The sequence below is a fragment of the Lithobates pipiens genome, unplaced genomic scaffold, assembly GCF_037356315.1.
Source record: "Lithobates pipiens isolate NorthernLeopardFrog02 unplaced genomic scaffold, aLitPip1_a1.2 Scaffold_28, whole genome shotgun sequence".
NCBI classification, from domain to species: Eukaryota; Metazoa; Chordata; class Amphibia; order Anura; family Ranidae; genus Lithobates; species Lithobates pipiens.
This window is the reverse complement of record NW_027507789.1, coordinates 64,987,773-65,013,187: the sequence shown is the minus strand read 5'-3', so window position 1 is coordinate 65,013,187 and position 25,415 is coordinate 64,987,773. Positions and strand designations below refer to the sequence as shown.

The window sequence follows — 25,415 nt, the reverse complement described above, 5'->3', positions numbered from 1 at the left end:
CATTAAAAGCAATGAGAAATATGTTGATATCCCATAGATAAAATAAATAAATCTGGTATAGGTTGTGCAACCATTTTTGCAATACAACGGCATAAGTTCCCATCTCACATAGGTGTGCCAGCGTCCTGTGTTGCTTAGTAACGGGGATGATTAAAAATATAGTACATGTTTACTTTCCCGTAACACTGAGAAAGTTGTAATGGAAATGTCAGATTAAAATGCTTCTATAATATATATATTATATATACACACACACACACACACACACACACACACACACACACACACACATATATACACATACACACAATAAGCATAAAACACACTTTCCTTGTACATTGCTATTCCTGTGCCTATATACACATACACACCTCTAAAACAGGAAGCCTGAATTATTGAGGACATGGTTTATTAACGGTACCCCAATATCCAAAACTGCTTATTTTATCTTTTTAATTATCTTTTTTTTGCTGCAGATCTGCTTTAAATATTTTTGAAATGGCAAAATCGGATGTGGCGTTCTCCCCTTTGAGCATTCTAAGCACCTAATGGATGGGCCGCCACTGATAGAGGAAGGGAGTACAAAGGACTGGAGAAAATGACTAGTACTGAAATGCCATTTTTAATATTGTTTCACACTTTCTCAGCAGCTTATGATACACAAAGCTTTTAGCAAGCTAAATGTCATGCAGCTAGAGTTTACAGCTACTTCAACAGCGTTACTTGTACAATTTTATAATATTACATTTATAAATGTACAAGTACACTACAATGACCTTTGATGACAATTTGAACACAAGACTGAACAATTGCCCTCAAGAAAACTCAGGAATAAAACATGCACACTCATGCTAGCCAAGCATACATGTTTAATGTACAAAATGGACACTTCTGGCAACAGCCTTCAGGGGGAACGATATCATGTCTGAGAAAATCCAAACTGTCCGATTGCTTCTTCCTTAAAGCTGTACAGGGATTATATTTTGTGCCCACTTATATTGGGCCAGCTTGGCTTGATGCAAGTATGCGTATCTGATAACCAGCAGGCAGCTTGGGATGCTGTAAACACCTTTAGTAGCCAAAACTTCATACAGTGAGAGCCAAGGTCTTCCAGATTCTGTGCACGCCACATACGGACCACACAGTGGGTCACTCGCACTCGTCCTCAGCCATTCTCAGAACGCCTTCTATTTTTTTCAAATGAATATAAAGGTGTTCTCTGAATGAGGTGTAGAAAAGCAGTGATGTCATAACCTAATGGCAGTAGTAGTAACAGGGTAACACCTTGTCTCTAGTGCCGTCCCCTAAAGAAAACTACCCTGACAGCTGCTAGCTCTTTTCCAGGCAACCAGCATTCTCCAACCCATTTCCTGTGAGCCCAAGGCATCAAGGGCACACCTTACAGGGGTGTACCCTGCAAGTCTGGGCTTATGATACAATGCTGCAGAATGATCTCATGTAATTGGCCAGAGGACCCCAGGGAAAAAAAAAAAAAAAAAAAAGGAAGAGGAGGGGGCTGCAGAAAAATATATATAAAATAAGGGCATCACTGTAAGCGGTTTATTAAATAGCAATGCTGTATGCAGTAAAGAAAGTTATGTACAGTATGCATGCATGCATGCATGCATGGAGCAAAGGAAATACACCTATAGACTAATCACTTACCTGTTTTCAGTGGAGCAGAAAAACTGCACCCATGGGTTGGCTGTGCTACTACTTTCAGATGATGGTGGTAGATACATGACCTCTGAGAAGCAGGTCAATAGTAGTTTAAGTAGTTCTGTCCTAAAAAGAAACATAATCAATTTATGTGAAAGAGGCAGAATTCAGAACAGCCAAGATATCCAGCTGTGTAGACTTTTCCTTGTCAAGTTTGATGGCTGTTGAGATGCTCACCTACCTGTTGAGGTCATGTGCATGGTTAGGGGTTGGAGAGTGTGCAAAGCCAACACCGGCCTCCCAGATGTATTCACAGCTGTCTAAGGTATGAATATCTTCTGCTGCATCCTACAGAGCGGGCAACAAAGCCACATTAATACTCAATGCACAACTCAGAAATACGAATATCTGGTAAAGTGAAAAGCAAATTGTGGTCCAATATTCTTATTTCATCTGCTTCACAGACATTGCTGTTCCAACATTCTCCCCCCCCCCCCCCCAATTAATCTGAAAAAGAATCATTTGAATTTTAAACCCCCACATTGTTGGGAAATACGAACCACAAGATAAGTGACATAACTATAAAGGGCAGTGCAGGAATACTCCCCATATTTCCTCATTCTGTCACTTATACTATGCTTCACTTGCTGCCGGCAGTGATGAGAATCAGTCCTGCGTAAGCTTCCAGCAGATTACACATGGCAGAAGACTCTCCCCACTCCATGTGACACCACTGGTGCATGAGCAGCAAACCGCCAAGTATCAGAATGTCGTATAGGAGGAAGAAGGCCAACTTAGATGCTCCCATATACCCAGAAGTACTGGGTGTTGCTGTTCGATTTCAGTGGCTGACAAGGGAGTGAAGAGAAGGGGAGTATAAGTTGCCAACTTTAAAATGTTACCGTTAATTTGCCCTGCATGGGCAAAGCACAGAAAACACCTTACCCACCTCAATACCCCCATATTGTAAGGAACCAGCAAAGAGCTAAATGCTATGTTATTTTATGGAGTGACATTTATAAACGGTGCTCCAAAAATCACACACAGGTGGGAAATGAGCCAATGAATTGGGGTGATCTGAGCTGTAACTGCTTAGGTGGGAATCCAGGAGGATTGGTGCTCCAGTGCGCAATTTTTTAAATTGGTGGGGGGGGGGGGGGGGGGGGCGCCATGTGGCAAAAGAAAGTCAGTAGCAGTAGGCACCAATGGCATTTTGTGACAGGACTATAATGAACTGAACTAGATCGTGACTGGAGAGCCCTCTGCTGGCCGACACCTCTAAATGCAGCCTGGGTCATGACCTGTAATATAAGCATGTGGGCGATTGCCACTGGAGAGGAGAGGAGAACTCACAAGCAGATGGACAGTGGGGACTGACCAGCAACGCCATAGCATAGTTCAGTGAGTACAATTCAGGAAGTGGGGAATTTGTGCTGAAAGTGGCTTCGTCATAGGGGGAGACTATAGGGGGGCCCCCCCCCCCCCAAGGCATTTTTCAAGGATACCCCTTTATTAATTATGTCACACACACAATTGGTGTAGTGTGCTTTGCATGCCACTAATATCCCTTTCCCCAATAAAAGTGGGCATGGTCAGTAGAGCATCCCCAAATTTCATTTTGAAAATCTGGCCACCTTATCCCATAGCCGTATCACTTAAATAGGTCATTATTTTTGATTTGCTCATATAGTGACAGCAGAAAGCCTGGACTCATGCATACTTGAGCTATATTTTCAGAGAGACGACAAAGTAATTGAGAAAGAACATAAAAATTTGTACTGTACATTTGTTTTCACAGTAGATTGGGAAAAAAAAATAATAATAATAATAATAATGTATGTATATGAAGATCTAGACAACTCCCACCGTTCCACTTTTCCTGTGGCTCTGTACTGTAAAATCTGGACAGAAGAGAAGGTCTGCAACAGCCAGAAGCAGAGATTCAGCAAGGGGACGAGACCCTTCTTCATCATCATCCTCATCCTGGAAAAAATAAAAAAAAAGAGCTCCAGTAAGCTGCTGGCGATGGTTGCAATGCTAGATCACAAGGGCTGTACACTTCATTTTGTTATATAATAAGCTGGACCCAATATTAGTATTTATCTAATAACCAGTGCAGCAAGAACGCATAAAGTGATTTTTTTTTTTTTTTGGAGCTTGTACAGATGAGAAGTTGTCTATTTTATTGTGCACCTGTACACAGCAGTGTACAAATCTAGGGGCACATAAAAAAAAAAAAATAAGTTTATCCTAAAATTTACACAGAGACAGCGTACAGTCGTGCACATTTCAACATCAACAAGTGTGTCTCCAGTGCTGCCAATTACACCATGCTGAAGTTGACATGTAGGCCCCGGAATTAGTCATTTATGCAATGGCGAGGCATGGGCAGACTTTCAGACCTTAAAGCGTTCAGAATCGACCCAGGTCATTTCGTGAATGTGCCATCGCTGCACAAATGAACATGAATAGTGTACAGGCACCACTGGTTACACATTGTTGGCATTAACAGGTCAGTCCTAGGTAGTGGCAGCAGTAATTAGGGTGCAAGAACGCTGTTGGCATGTAAACATAGCACAAAAGGTTACATGTCTGCCGACAATTTTAAACAAAGGATCATGTTGCTGAGCTTTTGCCTGCATGATCCTCACTTGTTTATATGCCCATCTGAATAAGCGCTACATGCTGCCCTCTAGAAGGTGGGCCTATGAGGTTTCAACAGTAGGCTGTATATTACAAGCATTTTAATTATTTTTTTCATTTATATACTCTAGTAGTCATTCGTCCGCAGAAATTGAGACAGATCCTTTAATGCCCTTTCTGGGAACTTGTCCAATCCCCGCTTGTGAAGCTCACTACAAATGCCGAATCCTGGAATTATGAAGATGGAAGATCTGTATCAGTTTCATTAACTGTGGACAAGTTCTCTACACTCATATTCTGCGTGCTGCTGTTGAGCAGTTGGGTTCTGTGAAAATTGCATATATACATTTAAACACACACACACACACACACACACACACACTTGAGCTTTTTTGATACATTGCGAGGAGTGGAACACAGAGATTGTGCAAATTGAGCCTTGCTGTGGGCTTGTAACAACATCTGTTTATGATCGTTAAAATTTAAGGGTCATATCCAAAAGGTGACAGCTGGTTCCTTAATATAGGTAATAGATTAAGGATCATGATGGCAATGTGACATATTGCCAAGTTCAAGGAAGAACTACTTTGATTTGCGACAACAAAGTTTGACACCCAATGGTGTGATTATGAAGAAAGGACTTCTACAAAATGTCTAATGAATCTCATTTATCTAGGTCATGATCTACCGGTATCTAGTAGTGGGTAGTCACATTTAGACCCCTTTCACACTGGGGCATTTTTCAGCCGCTTTAGCGTGTTTTTTTTAATGCTAAAGCTCCTTAAAAACACCCCAGTGTGCAAAGGGTCTTAATTGGACTTGCTCTATAATGTTGTAGCATAGCCAAGCCTTTTTGTCAGTTGTCACCCCTGACACTTAGAATTGAAGAATTGGCTTGGGAAAGCTACGAAACGTCTTCAGCATTACAGATCAAGTCTAGTTAAAGCAGGAGTAAACCCAGTTTCAAAAAACACTTACATTCCCGGCATGTCGGAAATGCTAACGTTCACATTGGTTGTGCTCTCAACCAAACTTTCAAACCATCCAATGGCTGGTGTCATAACCGATCACATGTGCAGCATTATGGCAGTTGAAGAATTATTAGAGGCCAAGATGGAGGCTTCCTTGTCTGAAAACGATAGGGTTTACTTCCACTTTAAATGAAGCCAACCACTACTAGGTATATCACGACCTAGATAAATGAGAACTCAGACATTTTATTTACCATAAACTGGAAGCCTTGCGGGCCAATAGGAATCCGCTAATAAAAAATAAATAAAAATAAAAGATATAGATGCACATAGCTGCTGGACACTGATCACAATCCCATAATGTGCAAAGATATCAAAAACAAACAAAAAAAGTCCCACGCTAAAACAATATAAAATAATATTTGTGCTAAATGCTACATAAATACACACATTAGATATTTCATAAATCAATCCAAAACTCACAGCATAATCAATAAAATGCTATAGTGCTCAAAGCATAACTAAATATTGTCTATATAACATGCATAATGGTGAAAGTCCATATAGAATAAAATGGTTAAAAGCTTCCCCCAATGGGGTCCATGAAGTAAAAAAAAAAAAAAAAATAATAAAAAAAAAAAGTCCTTGTGTGAAGGGTTTCAAAAACGTTAAAGATAAGGGGGCACAGGAGTGTCATTACTTATGTGGTTGCGCTCACCTTAGAGCAGGGCTCAAAATTTCAAGTCCTGAGCTACTAGCCAGGCCTCGAGGGTTACTCGCCACCAGTTGCCCAACCCCTAATCAAACCCTCAAATTATCTCATGAAAGGACACTTAATATTTTATTTTTAGAACTTAATTCTGCATAAAACATTTAACACCTTTATCCATGCCCACCAATGCAGCCTGTGTCCACCAGGAGAGGAGTTGTCAGCCAGATGATCAGAGCGCTGAGGAATATCACAGCTCTCATTTAAATTCCAGTATTTTCCCGCCACTTGCAGTCACATACAGCCTCACCTCCTGGCCAGGGAACTTTGATATATACGCAACACGTCCTGGGATTGGACAGGTGATGTCTATCAAAGTCCCTGGACAAGGAGGAGGGGCTGTATGTGACGGTGAGTGCAGGGACCATACAGCAATTGAAATGAAAGCCGCAATGCTTTTCGGCGCTCTGATCATCCGGGAGCCTGCTCTCCTCTTTTCCCTTCTGCGATCACTGGGAGAATGGCTCCCATACAACCGCGCCTGCCGTGGTCGCCCCAACCCCCAACTGGGGGCTCCAAGATTCTGATAGGCCCCCCCTCCCGCAGATCGACAACCCTGGCCGTTTGCTGTCAGGAAGAGGTCCTTGTTCTCATCAAGATGGGGACAAGGTGCTTTGGGGGTGGGGGGGTGCAGGGCCCCAAAGCACCAACACCCCCCCCCCCCCATGTTGACGGCATGTGGCTTGCTATGGTCCAGGAGAGGGTGCGCTCGCTCGCCCCCCTTTCCTGACCTGCCGGGCTGCGTGCTCGGATAAAGGTCTGCTATGGATCCATACCAGACCAAAGGGTGTGGTATCGTCTTGGGGGGGAACCTTGCGCATTTTTTTATTTTATTTCTTAATTTTTGCTGGGTTTCCCCCTCAAGATTCTCAGCAAACAAGTCGCACCGCAAGTCAGATCCTCTTGATCCAACTTCTGGTGCGACCTCTATTCAACTCAATGGGCTCCCATAGGGAACCATTGATTTGAAATAGAGACAGAAATGCCAGACAAGGCTTAACACATCGTTTAACACCTTTTGCCGGCATCCGACATTTTTACAGCTCTAGCGCTGGAGCCTCAGAACGCACTGGCCCTGGGGGGGGGGTTTGCAGCTTAAAAACAGCTATGCCATTTCCAGCTCAAAAACGCCATGGTGGGCATGACGTCATAGGCCAACATGGAGAGGCGTTTTTAAGCTGCAAAAAGAAAACGCTCAAAAAAGCGGCTGTTAAAATGTCTGTGGGCATGAGGCCTTAAGGATAAAAAATAAAATAAAAAAAAAACACACACACACACACACACACACACACACACACACACACAACACTACAGGCTACAGTTTTTTTTAAAGCTTTGGTTCAATGTGCATCATTGAGGTACTTGTTTTTTCTGTGCAACGCGCAACATCAGCTATTTAAAAACCATAGAAATTTGAGCAAAGAAAGTGCATGTACATTTAACGAGGAAAAGAAAAAATGTTATTACACCATTTCCTGTGCTAGTAAAATGTTTAATGGCCACTAAATGTCCATTCACACTTGTGCAACTTTGTTACGACTTTGACCAATGTGATCATTTAGTTTGTGCTCTACAAAGTCACTAGACTTGTGCAAAACATTTTTTTTTGTTTTATTTGGTTTCTTCATTTTCTAACTAAGGCTGGGTTCACACTGCTGCGGGGGGAGATCCGGATGTGATTCGCACAGCAAATCACATCCGATCTCCGTAGCACTGCGAGTTCAGCCATACAGATAGTATGGCTGAACTCGCAGCTGTCCCGCAGCAAACTCGCACAGGACCCTTTTTTGGGTCCGCAACGGAATCGGATCGCATGGGGGTTCACACCATGCGATCCGATTCCTGTGCGAGTCGGCAGATCGCACTGCGATATGCCGACGGATCTGGGGGTGTCATTAACATAACATTGACACCCCCAGCCGTCCGCATAGGGCAGTGTGAACTGCCGGCGGGAGGTGAGCGATGCGGGAAAACGCCGCGGATTCGCGGCGTTCCCGCATCGCAATAGTGTGAACCTAGCCTAATTTAAAATTTTCAGAACGATTTGAATGGATCGAAAATTGATTGATCAATATGAATTCTGTGTGAAGAATAGCTGGTTGTTAAGGAGCAGGCCGGGAAGTCGGCCGCCAGGTCCTTAACAACTGATGACTCATCAGCTATCAGCGGGTTTTCTCACTGACAGCTGAATGTAAACAAAAAAATGCCAGCAATTCATATTAAATGAAGAAAAGAAAAAAAACCCACACGCAAAAAATAAAAAAAAAGACGATGTAGGGTTCCCAGCGAAATCCACACTACACCCTTATCTGACCATGCAGCCTGGCAGGTCAGGAAAAGGGGGGGGGGGCGCATATGGACGGACGAGCAAGCACCCCCCTCTCCTCCTCCTGAACCATACCAGGCCACATGACCATGTCTTTTTTTTTTTTTTAATAAAAGTCCCCTCAGTGTAGTTCTAGCGTCGATCATGTCATCTGCAGCCATGAAAAAAAATAAAAATAAATGTGATTCTATTTTATTTTTTAAATATGGAAGTCAATGGCCCTCAAGTTACATAAAAGTCAGGCCAAAGTAGTGCAGGAACTGTAGGAGGGGGGGATTTTTGATGTCTCTATTCTCTCAATCTTTTTTCAGGACAGTAACACGGCCCTGAGCATTAGATACTCGCATGCTTGGGTTTAGCTGAATGTGTATCTACTGGATATTCTGGTCTGGAAGATTGTGTCTATTCAGACTGTTTAAAGCATCATTTTTTCTGACGCTACGATACGAGGAAGTTTGGGAGCCAACAGCTGGTTCCTACGTATCCTTAAGAATAGTTTTTTTCCTGTGAGTCAACACTTTTCCTATATTGGATTAGTCTTCTTTAACTATGTGTTGAACAAGACTGATTCTCCTGCAAGATAGGGAGACTGGTTTTCCTTTTTCTTGCAACCAACAAATCCTGACTGTCTCCTGAATAAGTTTAAGGATGCACTAGGGCTCACATTACATACTATATTTTTTTTTCTACCATTTTCTATGTACCGTATATACTCGAGTATAAGCCGAGATTTTCAGCCTCTTTTTTGAGGCTGAAAGTGCCCCCCTCGGCTTATACTCGAGTCATCGCTGTCTGCCCGCTCGATCAGCGTGTCGAGCAGACAGACAGCGGCCATTCTATTCAAAAGCCGCGCCTCCGGCTCCGCCTTCGCCTGTGATAGGCGGAACACTGAATTTCCCAGCAGCCTGTGTTCCGCCTATCACGGACATCGTATCATCCTCGTACTACGGACGAGGATGATACGACGTCTGTGATAGGCGGAACACAGGCTGCTGGGAAATTCAGTGTTCCGCCTATCACAGGCGAAGGCGGCGGCGCAGCTTTTGAATTTTACAATGGCCGCCGACGAAGAGGGCACGGGACGGAGGCAAGGCAAGGCACGGCACGGGACGGGACGGGACGGGGGCAAGGCAAGGCAAGGCACGACACGGGACGGATGCAAGGAGGCAAGGCACGGGACGGAGGCTCGGGACAAAGGTAGGCTGGACACACACACACACACACACACACACACACACACACACACACACACGGATGGAGACACACACAGGGATGGATGGATGGATGGATGGAGACACACACACACAGGGATGGATGGATGGATGGATGGATGGAGACACACACACACAGGGATGGATGGATGGATGGAGACACACACACACAGGGATGGATGGATGGATGGACACACACACACACAGGGATGGATGGACGGACACACAGGGATGGACGGACACACAGGGATGGACGGACACACAGGGATGGACGGACACACAGGGATGGACGGACACACACACAGGGATGGACAGGCATGTCTCACCCTCGGCTTATAAACGAGTCAATAAGTTTGCCAGTTTTTTTGGGGGTAAATTGGGGGCCTCGGCTTATATTCGGGTCGGCCTATACTCGAGTATATACGGTATGTTTCTATATTCCAATAAATATTTTCTATATCCCCGTTTACTGTGCCCTCTAAAGTCCAATTATGGGGTCACCTTCCTGGACCTTTTTTGTATTCCCTTGTATTAGTAACATTCTAGGATGTTACGTTGTTTCAAACATTTTACTAACATAATGAGTTTATTATTCTAAATGATGTAATGCAGTGCACCAGTATCGATATATTAAATGTAGCTCACCTGGCTCCTCCCTGCTCCAGGCACAGAGGACCAGAAAAATCCCCTCCAGTCCGGGTCCTCAAAGATGTATGGGAGTACCCGAGTCAGCAGCCGAGCACAATTCAATACCATCTGTCTTTCTTTGTCTGAGTGACTCCCACTGTCTGCGCCAGCCACCAGCTTTTCCACTGCCTGTAAAGCACAATTTCCATCGTGTTAGGTTCTAAACAATGAAGCCGTGGAAAACATATTAAACTACTGAACAGATGGTAGTCTGTATACATCACTTTAAAATTAAACATGAAACAGTGAACATAAATATGTCCCAGTTGCAAGCTCCAGAATGGTCAGTCTAATCATGGTTTCATCACTTAGCAATTAATGACCTGGAACAAGGGTGAAGCTAGCAAAGTATGAAGACTTAAAGTGGAACTAAAGGCAACACTACAAGGGGGCAGCTTATTTATCACAGAAGAAACATGCAATGGTCTGATCTGCATTAAGATATGCCTACCTGCCAACTTGCAGTCTTCTGTAAAATGTGCAGCTCAGGGTAATCACCAGCATGGTCTGTGTGTGCTGCAATGAAAATTGCTGAGGACCAGCACCCAGAAGAAGCTGGGGAAAAAAAAAAAATGTGGATGCTGCCAACTGACCCATCATGGTCAATGGATCATTGGAGAGGAGGCAATTGTGACTTTAATTCCACTTTAAGCTAGCCATATATATGGAGTAACTTCATCTGGTTCCTGCTGAAAGGACCAAACATCAAACCATGGGTGGCAAAGTCAGTACCCTCCCACCCAACATCCATTAAGCTAAAAAGCAAACAAGCACAAAGCAAAGTAGTCAGCCAAATGGTGGCTGCCTCCAGTCTGATACATTCACTGTTCCAATACTTTGACAGCTATGGGTGCAGTTGTCAGGAAACAAAAGCCAGCATAGGGAGATCCCTCCCATCCACACGATTAGAGTAGATGGGGGACTTGAAGCCTAAATTCCATTCTCTAGAATGGTTTCAGGTTTGACTTTCTAGGTAGCAGAGCGGATGACAGCCCCACATGCTGCACCTATAAAAAAACATGTCAGGAATGGCAGCTCCCATATTTATCCACAGGAATTTCCTTTAATAGCTTTCTAGGTCATCTCTATGACATCACCTTGTAACATAGTGTAGCTAGATTTGATGGGGACTCCTCTCGAACAGCACGGATCTCGGCAGCTGGGATTAAAGCAAACACGTCCTGTACAGAGGTGGCAGTATCTGACCAAAATTGATCCCAGAAGGCATCATCTGTGGCTTCCACAGGCTGCAAGAAACACATTGAGGTAGAGAGCATTATTTAGGGAAGAAAAGTACACAAATGATTTTATAATACCATTACAAGCTTAGACAGTTTTAGGGTTCATTCACACCAGCAGTCGTGCGTTATTCTGTGCAATGTTATGTACCTTTTTTAATCATTATAAACTTCATACAAAATATCCTAATGTCCAAAAATGTCCCTGCACTAAGGCTTGATTGGAAACAATGTTAATACAGAAGTGGGCTGGACTTTTAATTAGTATTTCTTCCACTGTGATTATAAGAACAAGTCTTGTCAAAAGACATCAAGTCCTGAGGAAGGTGGCGTTTTGAACCCCTGAAATACGTTGGCTACTTTTTGGACTGTTCCATTGACTTTTATAAAGTTGTAGCTGGATCTTTTAGCAGCAGAGACACTTTAATTAAAATTTTTTGTTCATTAAATTCTAAATGGCACGCCAACGCACCTTGCCGATGGACGCGCTTTGCAGTGTATTGCAGCGCGGGGCGATGCTGACATTTTTTTGGTCAATTTTGGTGCATTAGCCTGTCCACACCTTAATATGTGACACAATGGGGTTGATTTACTAAAGGCAAATCCACTTTGCACTACAAGTGCACTGCAAGTGCAGTCGCTTCAGATCTGAGGGGGAAGATTTTATTATCCAATCATGAACAAGCTTAAATATGATTTTTCTTGCATGCCTCCCTCAGATCTACAGCGAGTACACTTGTAGTGCAGGGTAGATTTGCCTTTAGTAAATAAACCCCAATGAGGGAGTTCCGACGTTTTTTTTTTTTTTTTAAAGCCAGCAGCTACAAATACTGCAGCTGCTGACTTTTAAAATAAGGACACTTACCCGCCCAGCGCGCCCGCGATGTCGGCACCCGAAGCCGATCTCTCGATCGTCTCTCGGGTGCTGCCGCCATCTTGGGTATGGGAATCAGGAAGTGGAGACTTGCGGCTTAATTTCCCGTTCCCTACTGCGCATGCGCCAGTCGCGCTGCGCTATTAGGATGGTCCCGCTGTCTCTGGGATCCGTGTGTTTCCCAGCAGTCAGCGGGGGACCCGCGGGAAGTAGCGTAAATATCCGCAGATTCTGCGGATATCTATGCCGGAAGTGGGTGCAGATACCTGTACTGTATTGGGCTCTCCCAGAGTCAGGCAACTGAACATTTGTAATGGAAGTCAATAACGGTAGCCCACATAGGTGTATGCAGCCTTTTGAATTAGGGTGTGCACACTAAAGCTCAAAGCCCTTCTCTGGCTAAGTTCCTGTCCTTCCTTCCCATCACAAAAGGGGTAAGGTTTAGGAACGTCACACACACACACGCACACACACACGCACGCACACGCGACTCTGGAATGCATAGCAAACATGGTGCATCCCACCATCCATAGCTAACCTCTTCTTCCCCATCCACAGCTCACCTATTCACCTCACCCACAACAGCTCATCCCCCCCCCCCCCCCCCAAATCCACAGCTCGCCCCTTCCTCACCAAGGGCCCCCCCCCCCCCCCCACACACACAGCTCACCCCTTCTCCCCCCATCCACGGAGCCGAACAGGAATTTCGGAACACTTCACTCCGCTATGTGCTACATAGGACTGACAGGTGGCGGATGGGGACAGGATTTCCCAAAGCACCAAATAAAACAGATGCCAGTGGTTGCGGACACAGGACTCCAGAAGTCAGGGCAGCTGGAGGTGGCAGAATGATGTTCTGACACCTTCTGGCTGAAAAAAAGTCCTGCCATTGGTGTGATTAGGGTGTACCCAGGCAAGCGTGGCACACTGGACGCGCCTATGGTAGCCCACATATTTCTCTCTACAATAGTTTGCTTTCAGGGTAATTGACTTCAAGGTACACAATTGTTCAGCCCAAAGAACCTTGTACAAAAACAAGCAAGGAAATTCCCACAGCCATCAATCTTTACAGCTCCAGTTCTCTTCCTTTTATTTAACCATTTCCTTCCACCAGTGTGCTTTTCTCCCCCTTTGTTCAATTACATGACTAAGCACATATTTCCAGATCCCTGTTGCGGTACCACCGTATTAGGCATTTTTATCTCTTTCCCATGACACTGCATACTTCCCCGCTTTCTGAGATGAGGAAAATAGACACCTTTTAATACAAGATGCAATATGTAGGCAAAGGACACACTTCCACTTTTTTTTTTTTACACAACACACACACGATTGGTTAAACCCACACTTTTTTTGATTACCATTTCTGCTTTCTACTGGCCCTTTAAAAGAACAAATGCAATACTTTTATATGGATTGACATTTGGCCAGTTAAGCAGGGTCCAGCCAAAATTTGACTCCATGTATGGGCAGGTTGGTCAAACAGAAGCTGATCTACCTGCAGCACCGATCATAGTGAAGAAGTTTCCCCACTGTCAGAATACAAACAACTCAGCGAGAAGGCTTTCCCTATCCACATGAAATGTGTGGATGGTGGAATCGGGTCCCTTTCATTTGACCCCTTGGCTGAACACAAAAATATGAATAACGTACTTATAATAATACTACATTATAATAAGGTCTTAGATAACATTATTAGTTTAGGATAACACTTCTGTTAAAAGTCTATCTTTGTGACCACATTTCATGTTAGGCTGGCCATAGACGGTGCAAAATTTCTTTTCTGCAGCCACGTGTTGCAGGAAAGAAATTTGCATGATTCCCCCCATCAGTGCAGACAACACTGACAGGGGGATCCCTCCTGCTGGGCCATTGTCTTCTTCCAGCAAGGGAGGGAGGTCCGTCACTGCTGGGAGAAGACAGCGATTATCTCTAGCGCCAGCTATAGCAGCCTCTTGCGATAATCAGAAGCAAATCCAGCAGGCTGGTTGTACCCAGGTTGATTGAATAATCAACTTGGTACATTCAGCCTGCCAATTAATGGCTCAAACCATGTATGGCAGGCCGGCCACACACACACAAACACACACGGCCTCGTACAGTCAGCCATTCACTTGATTTGGCTAGTGAATGCTGCTCTGGCTGATCCCTGGGGACAGGAAAGCGCCAGGGCTTTTAAGCTTGAGCACTGCCTGGGTGTGCAACAATACATAGTCACATTCCCCAGCCACCCTCCGTCACTTACCTGAATTGCAGGGTGCTTCTTCCAGCAGGCTATGTGTAACTACACTCACAAAGCCACCATGGCATCCATTCACAAGCATGTGTCAATGGAAAAACACAGTCCATCATGGCAAAGGGCCTTGCAGAGCTCCATGCAGCACCACACTTAGTCCAGGGTTTACTTCCTCTAGTCCTCTAACAGTAGGTCCATACCCAAGTACAAACCCCGATTTGGGGGAGAGAGTCTATAGAAGCCTGTGCATTGCACCTGCTATGCGCTGATCTCAGCTGCAATGCAAAAAGTTTATAAATGCGCAATTTATTTTTTTTAAGCAACGTGGGTGCATTTATAAAAAAAAAAATTCTAGAAGTTGGACCATCCCTTTAAATAGTATATTTCCAGAGGGAGGGAAAGAAAAAGAGAGAAAAGAGAGAAAAGAAATAAAAAAAAAAAAAAAGAAAAAGAAAAAGAAAGCTTCTAAAATTAAAAAGGAACGGGAAATGCAAAAAAAAAAAAAAAAAAAAAAAACAAACACACCACAATAAATAAAGCAGGCTCCTCAAAACAAAAAAGAAACCCAGCAGAGGATTTGGCAGATGTCCCGAGAGTAGTGCACAAGCTCAGAGAGGCGAGCAACACCGATGAGAAGAGATACACATCACCATAAGCAGAATGTTCACTTAGCAACTACCCACAGTGAGCCCAAAGCCCTGCAGGGACAAACTATGTATAGCCTACAGAAAACGCAACACTACTTTTAAAAGCCAAGCCAACTTTCTGACCAGGTTTCATTCAGTGCTCATCTACACGGATGTTTTAAAAAAAAAACGGCTGCAAAGCTAGCTCCGCCGCCTGGAAAAAAAATTGGCGTTAACACGATTTTTACCGCGTTTTGCATTGGCGTTTTTTAAAGAAACACATCTCTTGACTATAGCACTCAGAAAACAAAGAAAATATGTTACGCGTTTATGCGCGATTCGGGTTTTTACAGCTCTAGCTCCGCGCCACGGAGCGCACTGGTCCTGGGTTTTTTTTACAGCTTAAAAACGCCTATGCCATTTGCAGCTCAAAAACGCCTAGGTGGGCATGAAGCCATAGACGAACATGGACAGGCGTTTTTAAGCTGCAAAAAATGCTCAAAAAAGCAGCTGTAAAAACGTCCGTGTGCATGAGGCCTCACACTCATATTTACGATGCAGCATGAAACAGTCCACAGCCACCTACCCCAAAACCACCCCCTCTACTGAATCTGGGCGTTCCTTCTCCCTGCAGGCTCCTGTCATGGTCTGAATCTGGTGTGTGTTGCTTTGCATATCACAGTGCTTTGTGATGCAGAGGTGCATTGCGTAAAAATGCAATCTCTCTGTATTCTTATAAAATGCACTGCAACACAACATTGGGGTGTGAACAGGACACATCAACACAGACTACTGACATAGTGTAAATGAGCCCTAATTGGTAACAGAAACCTATTATTAAAAACGACATTGATTTCTGTGAAAGAAAGAACCCAAGAGATTTGTGTAGGCCCCATAACGTGTTGGCTTTCATGAATGCTGCCCTAAGGTGTCATTAGATCTCCCAACAATCCAGGATGGGAATAAAGACAATTTCATGGACATTCACTCTCATGCCTCTATATCTCCACTCACACCCCACACTTCCCTGACAACACCTTTTAGTAGAATATACCTACCCCATCTCTCAGTTATACAGATCAAGAAGAATTCAGGCGTGTAAAAAAAAAAAAAAAAAAAAAAGTTAGGGCTCATTCCCATAGGTGGCGGTCTGAAAAGTAGCAATTCTTACTGGGAGAGAAGACTAGCTTCATACATACTGTGTGTGAACAACTACATGGCCGGATCTGTACAAATTCTGTACAAAACAACGGCTGGAGCCGCTGCAGTTTGCATGTACCGAGCATTCCAGCTTCTGACTGGCCCCGGACATTGACAGTTTGCATCCACAAACTTGATACAGCTAATAAATCCAGTTTGTGTTGCTGTGTACAGATGGAGAGTGTATCCAAAACCAGTTAGAAGCAAGGTGATGGAGAGTAGATGGAGGTCGGCTGTAGGTCAGTTGGAGATCCACAACAGGTCAGAAGGTGGCCAACTGTGTGTCATAACGAGATCAGGTCAGAAGGCGATCAACTACTGGGCAGATAATAAAAAAAATAAAAAAAAAAGTCAATTGTAGGTCATATCAAGATTAGAGTGCTTTCACTCTGAAAGCGCCCTGGCGCCATTTTTAGACCCCTTTCACACTGGAGGCGTTTTTCAGGCACTACAGTGCTAAAAATAGCACCTGCATAGCTCCTGAAAAAAGCCTCAGCTGCAAACCCAGTGTTAAAGCCCAAGTGCTTTCACACTGGGGCGCTGGCAGGGCGTCACAAAAAATCCTGCAAGCAGCTTCTTTGCAGCAGTGGATGTCATCTGGAAAGGATATAAGAGTAATTCTCCTTAAAGCAGATAAACCATTGCATGGTGGGATGTGTTGGGTCCTATGTGTTGGGGATCCTCAGTCCCCACAACAGCACAATTTCTTTGTTCTGATTACCATAGACACTTTGGTAAATTATCATTACCTTTCAGATAGATTATTCCTATTGGAAGAGATTCATCTATATTCAACAATGCATTTGACTAATATACATCACAGGGGGAAGTGGATTTTGCTCTTTACTCTTATTTCTCGTGCATGTTTAGATGTGCTGAAGGACTCTGCCCAGCCTTCAGGTCCTGGTAGAGACTTGACTGATCTGTGCATGCACAGGGACGTTTCCATGCATGTAAAAAATGCATCAGGTTTAGAACTTCCATAGAAGATGCGTGAAAACAAGAGAATTCTTCTAAGTGTGACTTTTAGGGGCAGTGAACAACAATACGATCACAGAGAAGAAGTACAAAAATATATCATTTTTAATGGATCAAAGTTAAACAAAACAAAAAATACAATACATAAAAATATATATGCTGGATGCAGGTACAGATGTATGCAATAAAATAACTGTTGACAACCATTAATCTGTTGGAAATATGGTATAAGCAACAGAGATACCCAACGCATTTCAAATTTACAGTATTGGTTCTCTGCTTCAGGGGTAGAAGGTTACAACAGGACGTGAATACATCATATACATTTAAAGTATCTTGCATTCAATTTAAAATGCTAAGGACAGACTACGACCAAAAGTCCACTTGGATTCCGGTTCAGAGAGATGTGGCTGCAGCCCAGGGCGCATTAATGCCCAAACAAGGTTATCCACAGAGTGCGTCCCAAAGGGTCCCCTCTAATTGCCCTTGATGTGTGTAAGGCAACAAAATGGCTTCCACAAACGGTCATATGATTGTTCATGAATACAATACAATACATCTCCTTAATGCTGACCGATGCAAAATGATCGTTGTTATGGCTATTTTACAGTTTGCAAATGTGATCATTTTGATCAAATTGCACATTGACTGAATAATAAAAAGGGGAGGTGTGTAAGGGCCACCTTTAGAGTTATCTATCAAATGTGTTGAAGTGTCGGGTCTTTTACGGCAGGCTGTCACTACAGGAAGCCTCCGAACACAGATACATAAAACATGACACTCAACACTTCACTGATGTCGGGGACACTGTACAGCTCTTCTATGACACTTCTGGCCGGGGGGGGGGGGGTCAGACTACTCAGAACAAACAGATACAGAGCTACACTAATGTGATCTACTCCTGATAGCAGGGAGTCTTCCCCTTCCAGGTATAACATGCCATTTACTATAGTCCGTCAGCACACTTCTACCAATATCAAATCCTCAGACTTTTCCATCAGGAATAGACCTCTGAACTCAGTTTTGCTTTCTAAAAAAGGGGGTCCATGCAAGCTTTTTAAAGCCCAACTCCAGGAAACTAAAAAAAAAAAAAAAATCCCCCTTATGGGACTGTACCAGTACTGCAAGAGCGAACTGCCCTTTTATTTTAAAGGAAGTTTTTTTTTTTTTTTTTTACACTATAACTCAGACTTTTTTAACCAGAGTGCCCAGGATTTTGCAGGGGTACCTTGGCCAAATGCCTAAAAATTGTCCAAAAATCATATACAACCCGGAGTGTGAATGAAGGCTGCCTTTTAGCTACACTAAGTCCCAGGTTTTCGTTGTGCACCATTACAACCTTCTAGCTGCCAGCGTCCGATCGACCAATGGTGTCATCAGTTGATAAGGATTCTATGCAGGAGAATGACATCCTCCTCGTTTTGCGCCTCTCCATCAGCACTGGGGTCACATGAGCTGAGTGATGGCGACACATTGGAATACTAGTCAGTACCAGTTTACAAAATTGTATTTGCTTTGGAAGATTAAATCACCTCCATCGCTGGGTGTCCTACTTGGACTTATGGATGTTGCAGCATTAGGTAAATATATTAGAATAGTTCTTACATTTTATAATGGGGTGCCTCAAGAATGTCCATGTTTTAACGTGTGCCTTGACTGAAAATAGGTTAAGAAACACTGCTCTAACTTACAATCCTCCGCTTCCCTAGCAGACGGCGCTCCAGCGGTGGACTGTCCCAAACCAATGCAGGGCTATGGGGCATAATTCCTTCCATTGATACCAATGATGGAGCACTATTCCTCCCACTGACACCAATGATGGGGCACGATCCCTCCCAATGACATCAACGACAGGGCACGATCCCTCCCAATGACATCAACGACAGGGCACGATTCCTCCCAATGACATCAACGACAGGGCACGATTCCTCCCAATGACGCCAACAATGGAGCACTATTCCTCCCACTGACTAATTGAGAATTATTACTTCCACTGACATCAAAAATAGGTCATTGCTTACTCACACTGAATGCCAGGATATTTTCTACCACCAATGACCACAGTCTGGCCCCATAAAGTCTGATGGACAGTAAACTGGCCCTTTATTTAGAAAGCTTGGAGAACCCTGCTCTAGAAGCTGGAAATCACTGTAGTAGGCATCGCTACCGCAGCAATTTCCACTAGCTTCTGGGTTCTGTGGCACGGTTGACACACACACACACACACACACACACACACACACACACACACCTTTGCCGTGAGGCATTCTCCACCAATACTTACCTGAGCCCCATTGTATTCCAGTGATGTGCACGAGAGCCTTGGCTCTCTGAGGACTCTGCCTCTTCATTGGCGGAGACATCAGCATGAACCATTGGCCGTCGATCACAGCCGGTAAGCCAATGAGAAGAGGGGGTGGGGCCAAGCCGCAGCTGTATGTGAATGTAGAGCTGGGCGATTTTCTCCAAAAACTTGATTCAAATTTTTTATTTTTGTGATGGACACCGCGCCGGCCCTGAGGAGCTGCGGGCAGGAGTTTAGGCGAGGCCGTGCCTGCAGCCTAGTACGCGGTGTCTGGCCTCACGTACTAGGCCGAAGCCGCGGCCTCGCCTAGAAAAAAAAAAACTCCTGCCCGCATAACCTCAGGACCGGCGCAGGTGAAAATAAACCGATTTGTTGAAATTTTGAATCGACTTGACCTCTCAACTCTATTCAAATAGATTTTTTTCCCCAGCACTATGCGAATGTACATGCAGAGCAGCGGCTCGTAAGTGAGCTTGCTTGGGTGCCCCCATAGCAAGCCACTTGCTCTGGGGGCAGGAGGTAGGGGCCAGGAGAGGATCAGGACTGCTCTGTACAAAACTACTGCATAGAGCAGGTAAGTATAACGTTTGCTTTTATTTTTTTAATGCTTATAATATTTAAAAACCTGCAGGGGGTACATGTTTTAATATCAGCAAGACTCTAATATTGCTATAAAGGAGAAGCAGCACAGTGATGAGCTTGTCTCTCTGCTGTCTCCTACTTTCAGCATGCTTCGTTAGTACATGAACAAATTGGCTCCTTGTCAGTGGTGCTCAAAATCTTTGCAGCCCCACTGTGCCCCATCATAGGTAGCTTCACTGTGACCCCCACCCGCTCATTGTCTGAACGGCACTTATCCCATCTTGGTGGGGGTCAGGCAGTGGGCGACGCGAGCTGTGGGATGAGCAGTGGGGCAGGAGACGGCTCCTGTGTCCTCTATGCTTCCTGTGCGTCTCTTCTTCCCTTCTGCTAGGCATCCAATAGGATTGCCACGCCTTCAGCCAATCAGGCGACGGGTATTGATTGGCAGAGACACGGTTCAGTGTTTGCTTTCCTAACACACCTGGGTGGACTTTGAGTGTAATACTTTGCACTCCAAGTCCAACTTTTTTGAAGCCCATGGCTCTAATCAGGTGCTCAACACCCCCGCCGTTGTAATTCAGGCGCCCGATGTCCGAAAAGGCACCAGTCGCCTGAATAGGGGATGCCTACAGCTGGCTATGCATGAATATATCCATTCTACATATAAGGGGGTAATGTGATTGAATGGACGGGCCGCCCCTGCTCCTTGTGCCGCTTCTTCGTCGCAGTCCAGCCCTGCTATAAAGGAACTGTAAGAGGCTGATACCAGGTCAAATTCAGTTCCTTCATTGCTTACATGTAATAATGTGTTAATGATTACAGAGCTGCATTCATGTGTGCATTTTAGATCTGCCTAGGGGCAAGCTTCAAACTACAACAATCACAAGACACATAATGCAGAGTTTGTACAGAAAAGTATTATTCGGGTGTGCCTAGGGCATGAGGACATTGGTGAGAGCTTAAGCGGTAGTAAACCCGCATTTTTTTTTTTTTTTTTTTTTTAAAACCTGCAAAGCAAAAGGCATAATGAGCTAGTATGCACCGCATACTAGCTCATTATGAAATACTTACCTTAGAACGAGGCCCCGACATCTCGCCCGATCCACGCCGAGGAAGCCGACATGCTCCCTCGGCGTCTCTTCCGGGTATCGCGGCTCCGGCGCTGTGAGTGGCCGGAGCCGCGATATCGTCACTCCCGGATTTTCGCGGAGAGAACCCCCTTGTGCGCATGCGCCGCTGCAGTCAGCGGCGCATACCGAGGGGAATATCTCCTAAACCGTACAGGTTTAGGAGATATTTTTTTTACCTACAGGTAAGCCTTATTATAGGCTTTCCTGTAGGTAAAAGTTAAAAAAGTGGGTTTACTTCCACTTTAGCAGCTGCTGTCTAGGGAGAAATGGCGTTAGCAATTATGTATTGCTTTCTCGCAGCCTGCTCCAATTTGTATGAATGATAAGCCTATATGGCAGGGGTAGGCAGCCCCCGGCACTGGTGCCACAAGCGGCACGCAAAGCCTCTTTTGCTGACACACAACACCCTCCCCCCATCAGCAGAGCAGCGCAGGGAAGTGTCATTGAGACACTAATGCATTCCAATCTCACAATTCCCCACACCCCGCTCCTGCACGGGGGGGGGGTATAGCATGGTGCCCCCACACATTGTAAACGATGGGAAACATGGATTGGTTGTCCAACTTTGTTGTAGCTATGATCGTCAGCTTTTGTGCTGGGGAAGAGATTGGGTGCAATTCTGCTAGGGGATTGTCCCTGTTTCCAGGAGGACGACTGTTATTGGCCACTGCCAAAGCCAATCAGTCCTGCTACCCACCATCTGGGAGGAAGATGACTCGCTTGTTTGCCTCTACCAATCTCGGAAAGAAGGGATTTCACTGCGATTGAGAAAACTACAATCAGGTGACAGTTTGTGGAATTACCTTTGCGTCACTTATTACTGAACCCCTGCACTCTGTGTCACTTTAAGCCAGAGCCAGTATTCAGCACAATGAAGATAAATAAGAAAAAAAAAAAAAAATATTATATATATATATATATATATATATATATATATATATATATATATATATATATATATATATATATATATATATATATATATATATAAATAATAATAATAATAATAATAACACCCAATTTGTTGCAGCACTCGACACCACACTCTCTCAGCTGCGGGAGCCTCAATTTTGAATACAGGCCCACTGCTTTCAGAAAATGCCCCTAAGCTCATCATTGTGTATCCATTCCACACATCACATACATGCACGTGGGCTGGATGCGAGAGGAGGATCAGCAGGATGAGTGCGCCAGGACAGGTAGATGTGTCTCATCTCTGTTTCCTTGCCCCACTCTGCATAGTGAGGGTATAGCAGTGGAGCAGAAGAGGAGGGTACGATGGTTGGGCAGATGTGTAGGGGGGTACAGTAGTGGAAGAGATAAGGGGTTTGGCGGTGGGACAGAAAGCAAGGCGGTTACAGTGATGGGGGCAAATTAGCAGGAGGTTAGAGTGGTAGGGGAAAGAGGAGCGGGGGGGGGGGGGGGGGTGTTCAGTGTTGGGCCAGATGAGAAGGGGTTACAGAGGTGGGGACAGATGTGCAGGAGGTAAAGTGGTGGGGCAGATAAGAAAGGGGGTTAGAGTGGTTGGGTAGAAGAAGTGCAGGAGGTACAGTGGTGGGAGAGATGACAGGCATCCTGTTCCCACTTCCAGGAGTCCACGCCGCAGCCCATGACGTCACCACAGGGCTTCCTCCTCCTGTCGCCGGGCCAGTAGGAGAGAGGAGCGGGACCTCGCGCATGCGAACATCTTTCCAGCCTCATCAATGTCAGGAGCATTTCCTCACATATGCTCATTATGGGATCCATAGTAAAAGCACCAAAATCACGGTAGATACAAGTACACTGCTGCTCTCTCGACTGCTGCCACTCACTCTGGTCTCACAGAATGGCTGAAACAGTTCAATACAGTTTTTTGAACTTTGAGAGGGTCCTATGATTAAATCTTAAATAAAGGCTCCTAGATGCAAACGCAGCAAAACGTGGCTAAACTGGCGTTCTTAAACGCCGGTTTCAGGCTGTCAAAAAATAAAAAATCATTCTGAGGAGGTTGCCTCAGCGTCCCGTGTACATTAAGCCTTACTACTCTGGTCTGCAGACATAAGCAATCCATCAGAACATCTATTCAACACCTTTGCGGTGCATTGCACTGCATTAACAGGATTTTTTTTGTGCACTGCATTTAGGCAGCCCATTCAGATGAATGGGTTGGCAACACACAACAACCTAATAGATATGCATCTTTTTTTTCAATGCAGCACACCACAACATGCTGTATACAGTGCATTACTGTGAATTGTGGTACACTTCTATACATGAACATTGGAGCTGTGTAGTTATCTCAGAATGTTTGTTGGGTTGTCATTCAAAATGAAAGGAACCACAACACTTTAAATCCAATGTACATAATATGGTCAACACACCATGCTGCAAAAGGGCCTGTGGTCAAACTGATAGACGTGCATTGTGAAGGGGAGCAGTAAAAGTAGAATTATTGTGAACCACTGCAAAGCAGAAAGCAAAGACTGCAGGTGTAATATACATATATCTTTACAGAAACAAAGACATCTCAAGGCTGAAGTCCAATGTAGGATTTCTCTTACTTCTTTTCCCGGCCCTAGCCCATGGGATATTAAAAAGGTAAAATGTATTTTTTTTTATTTTTATAAAAAAGGTATACACATAGTATAGTTTAAAATGTTATACTTGCCTGCTCAATGCGATTTTTTTGCACAGAGCAACCTGATCCTTCTCTTCTTGGGTCCCCCGCCTGCGCTCCTCTTCTCTGAATGCCCCCAATAGTAAGCACTCGTGTGTGCTCACTCCCGAGCCCCACTGTGTGGCCATAAGACAGAATGGGGCTTGCCCCTGCCCCCATTCACTTCTCACTGGTTGTGATTGACAGCAGTGGGAACTAGTGATGCACCAAAATTTCGGCCGCCGAAACATATCGGCCGAAAACGCCCTTTTCGGCAATTTGCCAAAACAGGAAAACGGCCGATAATGGAGCCGAAAATGGGGCGTGGCCTGGGTGGGGTGCTCCGCCCCCCACCCCTGGTGACGCTCATCATGGGGGGTGTATAGCGCAGGAGAGCCGCCTCCGCCGCCTCTTTGATCACAGCGCGGGAACATCACAGCTTTCATTTCAATAGCTGTGTGTTCCCGGCCGCGCGCCGTCACACGCAGCCCCTCCCCCTTGTCCGGGCACTTAGGTAGACAGATCATCTGCAGGATTGGACGGATGATCTGTCTATCAAAGTGCCCGGACAAGGGGGAGGGGCTGCGTGTGACGGCGCGCGGCCGGGAACACACAGCTATTGAAATTAAAGCTGTGATGTTCCCGGCGCTGTGATCAAACAGGCGGCGGAGGCGGCTTTCTTCCCTGCACAGGCTGGCTGCAAAATGGCACACAGGCTGCAATGGGGGATGCCTCCTGTACCATGTCCTCTGTCTCTGACCACCTCCTGTACCGTGTCGCCAGTCTCTGACCACCTCCTGTACCATGTCGCCAGTCTCTGACCACCTCCTGTACCATGTCGCCAGTCTCTGACCACCTCCTGTACCATGTCGCCAGTCTCTGACCACCTCCTGTACCATGTCGCCAGTCTCTGACCACCTCCTGTACCGTGTCGCCAGTCTCTGACCACCTCCTGTACCGTGTCGCCAGTCTCTGACCACCTCCTGTACCGTGTCGCCAGTCTCTGACCACCTCCTTTACCGTGTCGCCAGTCTCTGACCACCTCCTGTACCGTGTCGCCAGTCTCTGACCACCTCCTGTACCGTGTCGCCAGTCTCTGACCACCTCCTGTACCGTGTCGCCAGTCTCTGACCACCTCCTGTACCGTGTCGCCAGTCTCTGACCACCTCCTGTACCGTGTCGCCAGTCTCTGACCACCTCCTGTACCGTGTCGCCAGTCTCTGACCACCTCCTGTACCGTGTCGCCAGTCTCTGACCACCTCCTGTACCGTGTCGCCAGTCTCTGACCACCTCCTGTATAAAAAATATTTTTTTAAAACAGTCATTTTCGGTATATTTTTCATTT

The 25,415-nt window shown here is 45.1% G+C and overlaps 1 protein-coding gene across 1 annotated transcript in view; it reads right to left on the bottom strand.

The window, feature by feature from the left end:
• Positions 1-25,415, bottom strand: part of HID1 (HID1 domain containing) — an 81,666-nt gene that overhangs the window by 32,459 nt on the left and 23,792 nt on the right. The window contains exons 2-6 of the mRNA XM_077459334.1: positions 11,364-11,513; positions 10,225-10,395; positions 3,526-3,642; positions 1,901-2,007; positions 1,666-1,785 (exon numbers count right to left, since the gene is read on the bottom strand). Coding sequence (XP_077315460.1) covers positions 1,666-1,785; positions 1,901-2,007; positions 3,526-3,642; positions 10,225-10,395; positions 11,364-11,513 — 665 coding nt within the window. The remainder of the gene's footprint in view (positions 1-1,665; positions 1,786-1,900; positions 2,008-3,525; positions 3,643-10,224; positions 10,396-11,363; positions 11,514-25,415) is intronic.